The sequence below is a fragment of the Papilio polytes genome, unplaced genomic scaffold, assembly GCF_000836215.1.
Source record: "Papilio polytes unplaced genomic scaffold, Ppol_1.0 DF821400.1, whole genome shotgun sequence".
Lineage (NCBI taxonomy): Eukaryota > Metazoa > Arthropoda > Insecta > Lepidoptera > Papilionidae > Papilio > Papilio polytes.
Window position 1 is genome coordinate 6,022,487 of NW_013527804.1, and position 14,441 is coordinate 6,036,927.

General features: G+C 35.3%; 1 protein-coding gene across 1 annotated transcript in view; it reads left to right on the forward strand.

The window, feature by feature from the left end:
• The window catches only part of LOC106108837 (mucin-5AC), a 79,445-nt gene that overhangs the window by 33,247 nt on the left and 31,757 nt on the right, over positions 1–14,441 (forward strand). The window contains exons 2-19 of the mRNA XM_013290123.1: positions 447–501; positions 1,697–1,882; positions 2,180–2,331; positions 3,912–4,144; positions 6,730–6,859; positions 7,234–7,419; positions 7,954–8,176; positions 8,442–8,547; positions 8,816–8,944; positions 9,206–9,297; positions 9,434–9,556; positions 9,802–10,013; positions 10,251–10,353; positions 10,550–10,691; positions 10,780–10,896; positions 11,001–11,234; positions 11,336–11,485; positions 11,563–11,998. Coding sequence (XP_013145577.1) covers positions 447–501; positions 1,697–1,882; positions 2,180–2,331; positions 3,912–4,144; positions 6,730–6,859; positions 7,234–7,419; positions 7,954–8,176; positions 8,442–8,547; positions 8,816–8,944; positions 9,206–9,297; positions 9,434–9,556; positions 9,802–10,013; positions 10,251–10,353; positions 10,550–10,691; positions 10,780–10,896; positions 11,001–11,234; positions 11,336–11,485; positions 11,563–11,998 — 3,009 coding nt within the window. The remainder of the gene's footprint in view (positions 1–446; positions 502–1,696; positions 1,883–2,179; positions 2,332–3,911; positions 4,145–6,729; positions 6,860–7,233; positions 7,420–7,953; positions 8,177–8,441; positions 8,548–8,815; positions 8,945–9,205; positions 9,298–9,433; positions 9,557–9,801; positions 10,014–10,250; positions 10,354–10,549; positions 10,692–10,779; positions 10,897–11,000; positions 11,235–11,335; positions 11,486–11,562; positions 11,999–14,441) is intronic.

A 14,441-nucleotide genomic window follows, 5' to 3' on the forward strand; every position in this document is an offset into this window, starting at 1 on the left:
GCTACGTCCGGGCATAACTTCGTCTGATAAGTGTGGTGCCGGAGGCCTAACTTTAGTCCCTTTTCCTTCCCATCCTTTTCTCTTAAGAAAAGTGAATTTGACGGTGGAGGAGACGCATAGAAAAGGGAAATGTCCTCTTTATGTGCGTTTCCTCCTCCGCCAATTAAGGGTAGGCAACGCATCTGCAATTGCGGATGTTTATGGGCAGCTGTCGCTTTCCATTTCGGTGGATTTTGGTGGCCGCTTGCTTGTTTTCCACCTTATAATATAAAAAAAATATAAAAATCTAAGACTAATTACATTTGTCTGTGTGTTCCAAACTATGTTTTACATATGTTTTTAGTAACAAACATCCAACCATCCATCCAAACTTCATTTATAATATTAGTAAGTTAATTTAAGCATCATATTAAGTTCAGTACTAAAAGTAAGTTTTTTGTCAACAGGAACTCACAACGTGGTTACCATTGGTGTTGGCTGTCCTCACATTTGCAACTCCAGGTATTTTTTTTATTATTTAATACTGTGATTATCTTATTTGTAATATTTCGTCATCAATGTAAACAGGGCCAACATTAAAGGGTGAATAAACAATCCGTAACAATAATAATGGATAGAATACTCAAATTTCGGTAGACCATTTTATAATATTTTTTCTGAAAAATCAACTAGTGACTAGTGCGTAAATCTATACTAAAGATTTGTGTTTTTGTATTTTACAAATTCTTTAATTATTATATAAATATTAGAATTTAAAATATAAACATTAGAATATTTAAATTTTTTTTTGCAAAATATACCTACGTTATCAGTAACATAGTATACATTGATTATAATTTTTATTTCCGCGCCGACGAAGACGCGAGCATCAGCTAGTAAACAGACAAAACGATACGCATTATATTCAAATAGATTTTTGTGATTATACAATGTATTGGAGTCGTAAACTTTCATTGCCGCTTCTCAAGCGGGTAAAAAGGCAAACGAAGGTTAAGCCACGTTTTATCGAGAGGTAAAGTGAATCTTAGACAATGCGCTATTGTCGACCACCCACCGGTTACCGGTGCGTTGGCCTCTACAATACAAATGAAGAACAGAAAATGCATAGTTCTTTAGATTTTATGTATATTTTAGCTATTTAAGAAATTTGTCTTCTCTACCCATTTAGTATAAGAGTAGTTTATAGTTTTTATTAAAGTTAAATTATTATGTGCTAGGTTTCTTCCGCGACTCCGTTCGTTTGGATTTAAAAGAAAACAAAAGCAAGTAGCCTATGTGTTCTTCTAGACTATCCTCTACATGTATTCCAAATGTCATCGAGATCCGTTCAGCAGTTTAGGCTACAATCTCTAACAAACATCTTCCCAAGCTTTTGCATTTATAATATTAATAAGATTAGTATATTTTGATGACGCGATTAATTGTATTTTGTAGATTAATCTTTATTCGTATTTCGTGTACTATTTTGTCAAAACATTTACTAATTGATCCTTGTTGCCAACGCCTAGTTATTTTAATGCATAACAAATCTTGTAGAATAATTATTCATTCAATCAAACATAGAGTCATTTATGAAGTATTTCAGGAATGTTGTCTTTACGCTTGAATATTTTAACTATGTTATTAATAAATATTACGAAGCTTTTGTACTAAGTATCTGTGCTTAAAGTTTAACATAAATATTGTTTTTTCACAGTTTTATCAGCGGAACCCCGCGTGGTGTGTTACTACACTAACTGGTCGGTGTACCGACCGGGTACAGCGCGCTTCAACCCCCAGAACATCAACCCTTATCTGTGCACGCATTTGGTCTATGCTTTTGGTGGATTCACCAAAGATAATACATTCAAGCCCTTCGATAAATATCAGGATATTGAAAAAGGTGAGTTAAATTGAAAATATAAAACGTTTGTTGTAATTTGTATTCGTAACTCATATTATAAATAAATAGAATATAAGTGAAGACACTGGGAAAACTATTTCATTTCTTCTCCAGTTTTTCTATAATGTAAAAGTGTAAACGAACGTCAAAAGACGTTATTAAGTTACTATGTAAGAATGATCAGTTACATCTCGTTGATGTCTTTTATATTAAAAAAATGGAAAGCTAGTGCAGCATAAAACTTAACTAGACATTTTGTTGAACTTAAATAACATATATTCCTATTCCTATTCCTAGGTGGATATGCCAAGTTCACGGGCTTAAAAACCTACAATAAGAACTTAAAAACAATGCTGGCCATCGGTGGCTGGAACGAAGGTTCCAGCAGGTTCTCCCCCATGGTCGCGTCTAGGGATCGGCGGAAGGAGTTTGTAAGGAATGCGATTAAGGTAAGTTTAAATGCGTATACATTTTTTAGATAAAATAAAATCGTTGCTAATTACATAAAAGACAATCTACATCTGTATTTTAATGCAAATGGTAGATGATAGTCATGAGAGCTTTAAAGTTACATTTAAAATCAATCGAAATGGAGAAAAACTTTAGTAAAACAAACATAAGTCTATGTATACCAGATTTTCGGACTAATTACAAACTATACATGCTGATAAATAAGATTCCTAGACACTTAATTTTATTCATATTAAAAAGGACATATTGCAAATACTCGTTAAACTTTACCAAAACAACGTTAATAAATGAAAATTATATTCTGTTTCCTTAATATTCAACTAACTACATCCTCAAATGGCGTTTAAGTAACTTATTTCCTGCCCTCTATTAGGCAAAGTATCATAATTCCAAATAAAGACAAACAAGTAAGGAATGATTTCCGTTTTCAAAGTCAAGTTAATATTAAAAACATATGAAAGGAACTTGTTCTTTAAGTAGCATCTAAATAAGTACTTGTACTTTCTCTGCGTTCCAAACAAGTCGACCAGGTAGAGCAAGGGACTTAGACATTTGCTGCTATGAAAGCATAAGTTATCTTGTTCAATTATTTCTGTTAGTATGAAATTGGTTTAAAATTATAGCAAGTAATGTTTTAACATTGACACTCTTTGGTTTAATAAAACTTTCTAATGAATACATTTAACCGAAAGCTTGTATTTCATAAATAATGCTTACTTTAAGATAGATTAATTAATGTTGATCATGTTTCTTTTGTTAATTTAAAATGTTCTGTTGTTTTAAGATCTTACACAATTATTTTACAAAATGACGTCAGTTTTATTCTAAAACTAGCTTTCGACCGCGACTCCGTCCGCGTGGAGTTCAAAAAACAAAAGTTAGTAGCTTATATGTTTTTCCAGACTATCCTTTACGCCTGTGCCAAATTTCATCGAGATCTGTTCAGCCGTTTAGGCTACAAACTGTAACAAACATCCATCCATCCAAATATTCGCATTTATAATATTAGTAAGATTACATAACTATCAAATGGAATTTCTTGTCCGATAACAATATCTTTAAGCTTTGAAATATACTTAGCCACGCCTCATTCACGTTATATCAATATTACATAACATTTGAGAGTCAATATAACTTTATTGTATAATGTAAAATGAAAGACAATGTAAATTATATAACAAGAATTAGTTGAAACAATATCGTTGTAGTCAAAAATAAATACAAGTCTTGGATTAAATCTTTCGTTATTCTATTAATTCTATGCCTTTTAAATTTAAATGTTACCAGATCATTCTGAAGGAACTGTTAAATTACAATTTAATCTTCGTAAGATACGGGTTTCTTACCACGATTGAATTGTTTTAGCTCCCGATATTTCGGCACAGTTGGATGTGCCATGTTCATGGTCTGACTATGTCCTTTCAGTATCTTACGAACATTATATTTGTAAAAACCACGACAATTTAAAGTTATATACAATTTAATCCATTAAAGTAAGGCGTAATATATGTACATCGGCGAATTTCTAAAAAACTTAATTCCATAATTTTCGTTACAGTTTCTAAGACAGAACCACTTCGATGGTCTCGATCTGGACTGGGAGTACCCGGCGTTCAGAGACGGCGGTAAACCTAAAGATAGAGAGAACTATGCAAAACTTGTCCGGGAACTGAGAGATGAATTCGAGAGGGAATCGGAGAAAACTGGCAAGCCTCGTCTACTGCTTACAATGGCTGTACCAGCTGGTATTGAATACATACAGAAAGGCTTCGACATTGAAACGTTAAACAAGTAAGTATTAGTAATAGTAAGTAGTAGTAAGAATCCCTGTAGTTTTTATTTAGAAGTCAAAACTGTCTTCTCCATACATCTCCATCAATCGTAATATTAGATTCAAATCCTACACACATATTCGCTTTTTCACAATTCATTAACACTTAGAATGTTTAATTTTATACATTTGTACAATATGTAATTTTTATAAGTAAGGTGATTGTAGCTTATTGCAATGTAATTATAATTGCTAAACCATACTTATGTTATCTTCGTAATAATGCTTGTATATATTACAGCAATCATACATGTAATAACACTTTGTTACAAACAAATCGTATAATTGTGAGTTCTGAAACTTTTGAGTCTAATATTTTTGTCATTAGAAAGGCATATTTAGTTTTTATGTTGACATTTCGTCCAAATTTATAAATCATTAATTACAATGATCAACTTTTTTGTAACCGTCACTCGTTAACTTCCTCAATTAAAAACCTCTTAATATAAATAAATTTAATGATCTATATTTGAATTCTATCTAATTCAATATCTCCAAGTTCATCTAGGCAAACATTAGTAAACATTGATCATGTTAGAAACTTGTCAAACTTCTCTGCGACCTTGACGTGTTTCGTCGATTAGATCAAAGAGACATGCAAATGTAAAGACAACATGAGCCTACTCGAGCTCACGTACTTGCGACATACATCAAACTCGCATCAGCCACCGTTACCTAACTCCCTATGCCAATGTCATATTGCTTCATCCAACGGGTAACGTATAAACGTGGTTGACAAACAAACAATTGCGATCTTAGATACTTAAGCTATTGGTGTACAATATTATTAGGAAGAAATCAGTCTACATATACACGTAAGATACAAAAAAATTATAACATAACAAAAGAAAGGTGACCAATACCTTCCACAGTACGCGATCTTACGCCCTCCGCAAAATGACTTCCCGCCGTTTGCATTGTAGTGGAGTTTGGTTGGGTAGAAAACCTGAACTCATTTAAAACTAGCTTCCGCCCGCGACTCCGTCTGCGTGAAACTAAAAAAAAAACAAAACTGAGTAGCCTATGTGTTCTTCCAGACTATACTCTACATCTGTACCAAATTACACCGAAATCCATTCAGCCGTTTAGGCTACAAACTCTAACAAACATCTATCCATCCATCCATCCATCTAAATTTTCGCATTTATAATATTAGTAAGATTCATTGTATTTATAGTTTGATTAGTTATTAAAATAGAATTTTATCTATGTCTGTGTTCCACTATTATGATAAAGTTTATTGTTCATGCAAGCGTGAGTCACGCGTGTCTAGCTATGTTTGCTATGTGGTAATCTTAATACGGCGACTGGAACGTCCGCAAACAATAGCACCGAGGCTGCATGCATGTATGAGGGCTGCTGAGTGTGCAACTGCAATTTTAACTTATTGCGTCACAAGTGCTTTAAGTGATGAATAAGTAATGTTCTATGAAAACAAAAGTAACCTTCTAGGTTACCAAACAAAAGTGACGTTTGCATTTTAATCCTTTGATGATTTTTTCTTTTTTTAAAAAAAGAGAAACCAAATAAGTAGTGGTAACACCAAATTTTTTATTTGTACTGCTTACTTATAATTCTTTGAAAGAATTTTAGTCATTGTATTACAAATAAAAATCCCTCATTATTATTAACTAGCTGTAGCGCGCGACTTCACCCGTGAAATTAAACAATAAAAATATAGCCTATACTAGCCACTAATAACGTTGCTTTTTAATGGTGGAAGAATTTTTAAAATCGGGCCAGTAATTTTTGAGTTATTTCAATATATACAAAAATATAAATATTTCCTCTTTGCAATATTAGTATAGATTATATGTATTTAAAAAATGTAAGCTGCAGGTTAGTTAGTCTTGAGACACCCTCTCAGAGATAATTTACTTCCTCACTTGTATACTTACTTAAGTGAATGTATTCTTAAACCATATGTAGTGAGCATACAACTAAATATTCTTCGGTCTGATTATTTTCTGTTTCTTAAATAAAACGTCTTACGTGTACGCGTAGCCACGACAAACGATCTAACGAGCATTTGAAATAACAAAGGATGCATTTACTATTGTTTATATCTTTTTTATGAAAATTTAACACAGATTATGCGGTTGCTAAAGGTTTTTAGAAGGACGTTTATACTGCTTCTCGGAGACATGTAACTGAAGGGACAAATATTAAAAAAACATGCGCACATCTGAAACTAAACTGTTTAGTCCCATTTTGAATTATATGAGCTTATATGGAGGTGCGCACACTACTTGATTTTTAGTTGAGCAACTAAACAGTTGTATTGGCTGCGATACTATCGACAAACGACGTTCAAAATAGTTGTGCGATCGTTTAGTCAAAGGTGTCCCACTCTAATTATCTAATGGTTATAAAATATTAAAAAATGGTTATAAATTATAAAAATTATAAACATGCTCTGTATCTTGCATTGAAATAACAGAGATAACTATTGAAAGCTTAATAACTTTTTTTTCTATAGTTGAACACAAAATTATATAATCTTACTGATAGTAAGTAGTAATTTAATTTTTTCATGTAATTACAGATACTTGGACTGGATGAATCTGCTATCGTATGACTACCATTCGGCGTTCGAGCCGGCAGTCAACCACCACGCGCCGCTCTACCCGCTAGAGGAACCCAACGAGTACAGCGTCGACAACGAACTTAACATCGTTAGTATTATTTGATAGTAGCTGTTGCTCGCGACTTCCACGAGGAGTTTAAAAAAACAAAAATAAACTGTCAATGAGTTTTTCCAGACTATCCTCTACATCTATGCCAAATTTCATCGAGACCCCTTCAGCAGTTTAGGCTACAAACTCTAACAAACATCCATCTAAACATTCGCATTGTTAATATAGTACTAAGAATTAGTAAGATTAGTGTAGTTTTTATTTATATTTTGCCAAATGCTGAGTTGATAATATTCAGGTAACTAGACTTCTGAGAGCATTTTTCCATTGTGTTTTTAATTAAACTTACTGATACTTAAGTCGTGTTTCATTTGCACATGGAATTAATGAAATTATAATTATTCCTTTTACAGGATTATACGATAAAATTCTACTTAGAGAATGGCGCTGACCGCAACAAGTTAGTGCTCGGTATACCAACGTACGGACGCTCCTACACGCTGTTCAACCCTGACGCAGTCGAGATCGGCTCGCCCGCTGACGGCCCCGGGGAACAGGGGGATGCGACAAGAGAGAAGGGATACTTAGCGTACTACGAGGTAAATTAATCTGGAATCTTCTAAAATTGTTAAGTGTTTTTTATACACTTGTTTTTAAATAAGTGGAGTTTCCGCATAGCTTATATCATCATTATAAATCTAATGTTTTGAAATGGGCAAATACATGTTTTGCGTTAGAAAAATATGTAAATTGCAAATCTTGTTATTCGGTTGACAAATAACCGGTTATTGTGATAACTTGGTTGCGAAATATATACATGACTCATGAATACACTTAATAAAAACCTGATAGCTTCTCGAATGAAACAAAAATTTAAATTGAATTGTAATAACGACTACAAGAATTTGCTTTTAAATATACCAATTGCATCATCTTTCTCTTTATGCTACTCCCGTAGGGTCGGCGCAATAGGTTCGAGTCCACCAAATAACTCTATCATACGTCATCTCAGTCATCCCCTTTTTGATCATGTCGCCTTTCATACAATATACCTATTGCATGCGTAAAGTTTATGAAGTAGATTATTGCCTTCATATAATTAAATAAAAATATAACATGATTAATATTCTCAGATTTGCGAAGCTCTCAAGCCTAAGCAGAAGAAGCGCAGCATCAGCTCTGACTCAGAGGAATATTCAGATGAAGAAGAAGAGGAGGAGGAAGAATGGACGGTGATGCACCCCAACCCCACCGCGATGGGTCCCGTCGCCTTTAGAGGCAACCAGTGGGTCGGGTACGACGACATCGATATAGTCAAGAAGAAAGCAGAGTATGTCGCGGAAAATGGACTAGGAGGTTAGTCTATAAAGAATTATTTCATTACGTAAATATTGTAGTCACTTATTTTTTTCTTCGCAAGTCATTTTCAACATTTATGTTTCCAAATTTTCTATTTCTTTCTACGTCATTTATACATTTTTCAATAAATAAGCTCAAATAAAGACGTTTCTTATATATTTGATTTTTTTATCCTAAATCTAAAATAAAACTCGCCTAAAAGTAAAATGATTATTTTTTAAATTATACATTTCTTTTAATTCTATATTCATTATATTTACAGGTATTATGTTCTGGTCAATCGACAACGATGACTTCCGCGGCAACTGTCACGGCAAGCCTTACCCGCTGATAGAAGCGGCCAAAGAGTCATATATACAAAAACTTGGGTAAGTTACAAAATTGTACGAAACTATTAAACATTAGCTTTTGCTCCTAACTCCGTCCATGGGTAAATAAAAAAAACAAAAGTATCCTATATGTTCTTTCAGAATATCCTCTACATCTATGCCAAATTTCATCAAGGGCCTTACAATAGTTTAGGCTACTAACTCTAACAAACATCCATTCATCTAAACTTCCACATTTGTAATATTAGTAGGATGTTATATTAACAATTTATTTAAAAGTATAACTAATTATAATTTTATTGTTTAGGTCGACAGATAACATCGTCGTGTCCGAGAAGCCGAAATCACGCGGCAAATCTGGCAGGAGGAATAAACGACCGCGCACCACGTCCACTACCACCACTACTACAACGACCACTGAGAAACCATCTACTAGGTATATATGCACTAGTCAAGTCATGGTCAATGAGGTTTAGTCAAGTCAAGCATAGTTGACTATGGTCAAGTCACCTAATATAACTTAAAATCCATGTGTCTGTTACCATAGACATATCTATACAATAGTGTGTAGTTTTCAGATGTCTGGCTTTAAAACAGGAGACAGAATGTATCTACGGAAAAATATCCGCCTCTACATTCTCTCCCTCGCAATACTTCACTTCTTGAAGCTAGAAGTTAATATTGTAATTAATTTTAGAAGCAGCAAACGTAAGAGTGGATCAGCCACGAGCACTACACCCGCCTGGAACGTCACTCCTGAACCACCGACAACTCCTGACCCTGGATCAGGTACACAATCATAATACTTCACACTTTATATGCATCTCACACTGAATATACCAAATTATTTTCAGTTCTTATGTTCTTATATTTTTTTTAATTAAAACAAATGACATACGTAATGATGATATTATTCCATTTGCAGACTTTAAGTGCACAGACGAAGGGTTCTTCCCACACCCACGCGACTGCAAGAAATACTTCTGGTGTCTCGACTCCGGTCCCTCCGACCTCGGCATCGTCGCCCACCAGTTCACTTGCCCTTCAGGTATACCCTACGTACTCTTGATTCTACACTCAAGTTGACAGATAGGCAAAAATCAGTCGCTTAAGCTACTCACTAATGTTGGAACTCTGGTAGAAACCTTTCGAGTAATATTAAAAATGTGTTCAATGCTTTTTAATTGTCTCTGGTAGAAACAGTAAACAATTTAATCTACATTCCAGAGTCTATAAAGAGGTTATACATTAAATGTTTGCAAGCAACCTTATGTTTTATTTTTTAATTTCCAGGTCTATATTTCAATAAGGCAGCAGATTCTTGTGACTTTGCGCGCAACGTGCTTTGCAAAGTAACCGCTGCTACAACCAAGGCTCCCACTAAAGCGCCTACCACTCGGACGACCGTCACCACCACCACAACCACTACAACACGCAAGCCTTTGAGGATCAGCACCCGCAACTCATTGCTGTTTAGAACAACAACCACTACACCTGCACCTCAGGTAATGTTTTAATCGTTTATCTGTAGAATTTAGGATGTAATTGAATAATTGGTTATCCGTATTAGTACCAGTCTTGTATACTAGCACTGAATGTATTTAGTTTTTAAAGGACAGATTATTGTCCAGACCAGACCAGTCCGGATTACAGATGGAGACTGTTTAATAATATTCTATAGGACTCCGTTTAAAAATTTCTTTGCCATTGTCAAAAATAGCGTTTTTATTTCTTTAATTCAGGTTGAAGAAGAATATGAAGATGAGGACGAAGAAGATAACGCAACGGATGATGCAGAGGATCCTAAAGTTATCAAGGAACTAATTGAATTGATTAAGAAAGTCGGTAAGTAAATCACACACCTTATAATGTACTCGTATTGTAAGTAAATTGATAAACAGATCTAACAAGGTGATGTAAAAATGTCATTAAATTCAGTGCAATGTCTACTAAAGCCCAATACACGAACTAACGACCAAATTTGAATGACCGTGTTCATAAATGCCAGCAGTTTTTAAATTGACTAATTTTGTCAATGCAGGTGGCGTGGAACAGTTGGAGAAGCAGCTGGGCTTGTCAGAGACTTCCATCAGCACCAGTAGTGATGTAGCGACAAGCACACCCTCGTCCTTCAACAAAAAACTTTACCAGAAAGTCCTGGAACGAGCCCGAGGAAGGGGCAAGTAAGTGAAAATAAGAAATTTATTATTACAGTTTTTAAAAAGATAGGATATGCAGTTTATTATTAAAAATAAAATGCTTGTTTTACAGATTTAACACAAATGGTGTTACTGGCAGTTTGTCACAAAACAGTCGTAGCGGACCTCAGAACGAAGGCCTTCAGCCAACCGCGGACCAAGATCGATTTCTAAAAAAAGATAGACCACAGTTAGTATGCAATTTATATTCCTTACAAACCGTTATGGTTTAAGGCATTAACAACTACACATATCAAAGATTAAATATAAATATTTAAAATTTTTATTACATAGATACGTCACCATTAACCGTTCTCGACCCCCGACATCGGTGACAACTGAGAACTCTCTGGAGAGTGAGGAGATCGAAGACGAAGAAGAATCAGAGGAACAACAATTAACGCGGGGCCGATCTGCTGGAGGACAATCTAAAGTAGCCACCACAAGCAAACCTCTCCAATATGTTAATATCAGACGATCCAGACCTACGACAACTGTTCCTGATACTGCTGATGATTCAGGGTCCAGGTAATTTACTTGATAAAAACATGAAATGTGGACATTATGTCAAATTCGTATATATGGATATTTTGAAAATGTGGTTCATGTAATCGTATTGTTACTTTTAGGAATAATGCTCTATTTGAACGTGTCGAGCCGTATGTATCCGTGTCGGAAGCAGTCAACTCTCTGGACATTACCAGTGCTAGGAGAGAGAATGTTCCCGAATATGTGACAATTAGAAGAACTCGCCCTACCTCTGAAACGACTACTGCGCAGTAAGTTTTTTTTCTAGATTCTGTATTATTTTACTTATTTAATGCACGTATATTGAAAAATCTATTTTTTTTTCTAGATATCAGAATTCAGAAACTGAAGTTGAATCTCAGGAATCTGCTTTAGAAAGGGAAATCACTTCTCCATCTTTACAACCACAGTATACTTCAGTATTGAGAATACGATCAACCACTCTTCCTCCTCTCGAGGAGTCAAGCAGCCCTGAGCCTACGACGGTCCTCGCTGTTCAGATTTCATCCTTATTAAATTCTCCAACGGCTGCAGAAATACCTTCATCTGAGCCTTTGTCATCCATTTCTATAACAACTCAAGAAATTGAAGTCCCTACAACTACCGCTACAAGTCCTACTACAACAACCTTGCCAACAACGCCATCTACAACTGTAACAACTGAAATTCCTTCAACTACGACATCACGTCGGAATGGCTTGAGACGTCGTGGGTCTACAACAACTTCAACGGCAACAACATCATCTCCAACTTCAACAACACAGGTGAGTTCTAGGAATTATAATTTTATACGTCGTCGTAAGCCTTTATCTACGCCTAATGAAATAACATCGGAATCGGAAGAAAATGTAGTTTCTAGGAAAATCAGGTCAACTACACCAAACAGTCGAGAGGTCGAGGGTATAAAACAAAACAGTGAATCGGCACGAAACAGAAGATTTAGGATTAGATATCAACCTTCAGTAGACGATTCTTTACCTGCCGCAGCATCGCCAGTGTCTGCAAGTAATTTTGGGGAAAAGTTTAATGTTGACGAAGGTCTCTCTTTAACATCTGTTGATATTGATGCTCCCATGTTTGTGAGAAGAGATACAAACAATGAAGATATCGATGAAGAGACTTCTTCAACTGAAATCGATGAGGTTCCAGAAGATAGCGAAGTTTCAGCTACCACTGTTGAAGATAAACGCCCAACAACTTTATTTAGAGGCAGAGGAAGATTTACAACGATCACTACTACCGAAGCTATAAGTCAAACAACGACTACTGAACCTACATTTACGCAAAGACGTCCTACTTTCGCTAGATTTACTCCGCGACCATTTGCCAGGCCGACATTGAGGCCATCGATAAATAGAGAAAGATCTGAAGGAGTTATATCCCCAAGAATTCCCCTTCGAGCATCTTTTGGAAGAGCAAGATTATCTACACCGGTTCCAAACAACTCTATAGGGATTCAGCCCCGAAGGTTACCGTTCCCCTCTAGATCTACAACAACTACAACAACAACGACTACGGAACAAACATTTACTACAGAAATAGATGACGAGGAATTGGAAAATAAACGCGATGATATTTACCTATCAGAGAGTGCAATTGAAGAAAAGGAACATAAAGATGATAATCAAAATGAAGAGTATAGCACCACAAATGTGGAGGCAACGGAAAACCTAACAAACAATAGATTTTCAACTACAGAAAGCTACGGTTTGGGAGAAACTGTTACGAGTGAAACTGGTACAAGGAAGTTTAAAGTGATAAGACGACGTCCTACTACAACGACAGTTGCTCCAGAAACTACTCCAACAGCAGATTTTACAGATACTACAATATCTACAGTACCAAGAATACGAAAAATTATACGGAAAAAAATAAAGCCACTTGACGGTAACATAGAAACAACGACCAAATTTATGACTCCTGACACGTTTAAGGAAATAACGAAATTGGCGCTTAACTATGGTGAAAAGACTAAATCAACCACAGTAACACCTACCACTACAGAAAGTCAAGACGTCGAAGATTTACCTATAGAGCCCAAATTTGAATCGAACAAGCAAAATCCAAAAATAAAAGGAAACAATAGTCACGAAAACCCAGTATCTGAATCTAACGAAGAGGAAACTGCAGTAAAAAGTAATGAGGATGTTAATTCACAAAATGATCAATTAAAACAAACTGATACTGAAACGCCTCTTGAAGAAGAAACTGCTGGAGATTCTGAGTTGAATTCAAAAGATGATCAAAAGAATAATGATGGTGATACGAAAGAAGATGAAGTACCAACCAATGACAACTTGACCAATCTTGATCAAAATGATAAAACGACAGTATCTGAACAAAACGCTAACTTATCTGGTGGTGTTGAAATTACTACATTTGAAAACAAAACGGATATTACACCTGACGTTGAGAATACGGAGAACTTAAAAGAAAATGATACGATTTCCAATAACAACAAAAACATTAGTAGCGCTCAGTTAGATAATCAGAAATCAGAAAACGAAGCCGTCAATGGGACCATTCCTTTATCATCAGGCGAGAATGCAGAGGTTGTAATAGAATCGAATGATAAAGGTATTGATTTATCAGAGACATCAGAATCTCCAGAAGAGTTTTCGACACCGGCCAATGATACAAGCGAAAATGAACCGATAACTACGACAAGTACTACGGCATCACCATCGTCATCGGTTCGAACAAGACTGCCGTATAGACCACCGAAGAGATTATTTACTTCTACAACAGAATCTTCTTTACCATCAAGCAGCAGAACTTTTAGTCGTAAATATAATCCTGGTGCATACACGAGTCCTGCTACTATAGAAAGAGAACCATTTAAGCCATCTGTTACACGAAGACCCTTATTTTCACGTACATTCACAAGAAAACCATTTACGGCAAGAACTACAAAAAGAGTAGAGGAGGATGAATACTCTGACGAAGAATTACTCGAAGAAGAAGGCTTAGATGAAGAATCAGAAAATCCTTTCGTTTTTGTTCCTCCTAGTCAACTATTTACAAGAAAACCTGATTCAGAAGAAGAATATGAAGATGAAGGAAACGACGATTTTGAAGAGGGATTGGAGGAGGAAGAGATATATGATGAAGAACAGACAACAACGCCACAAACGACAACCGTTGGTAGGTTCACAACATCTTCAAGAAGACCACTATTTAGACCCAGGCTAGTAAACTCAAATACAT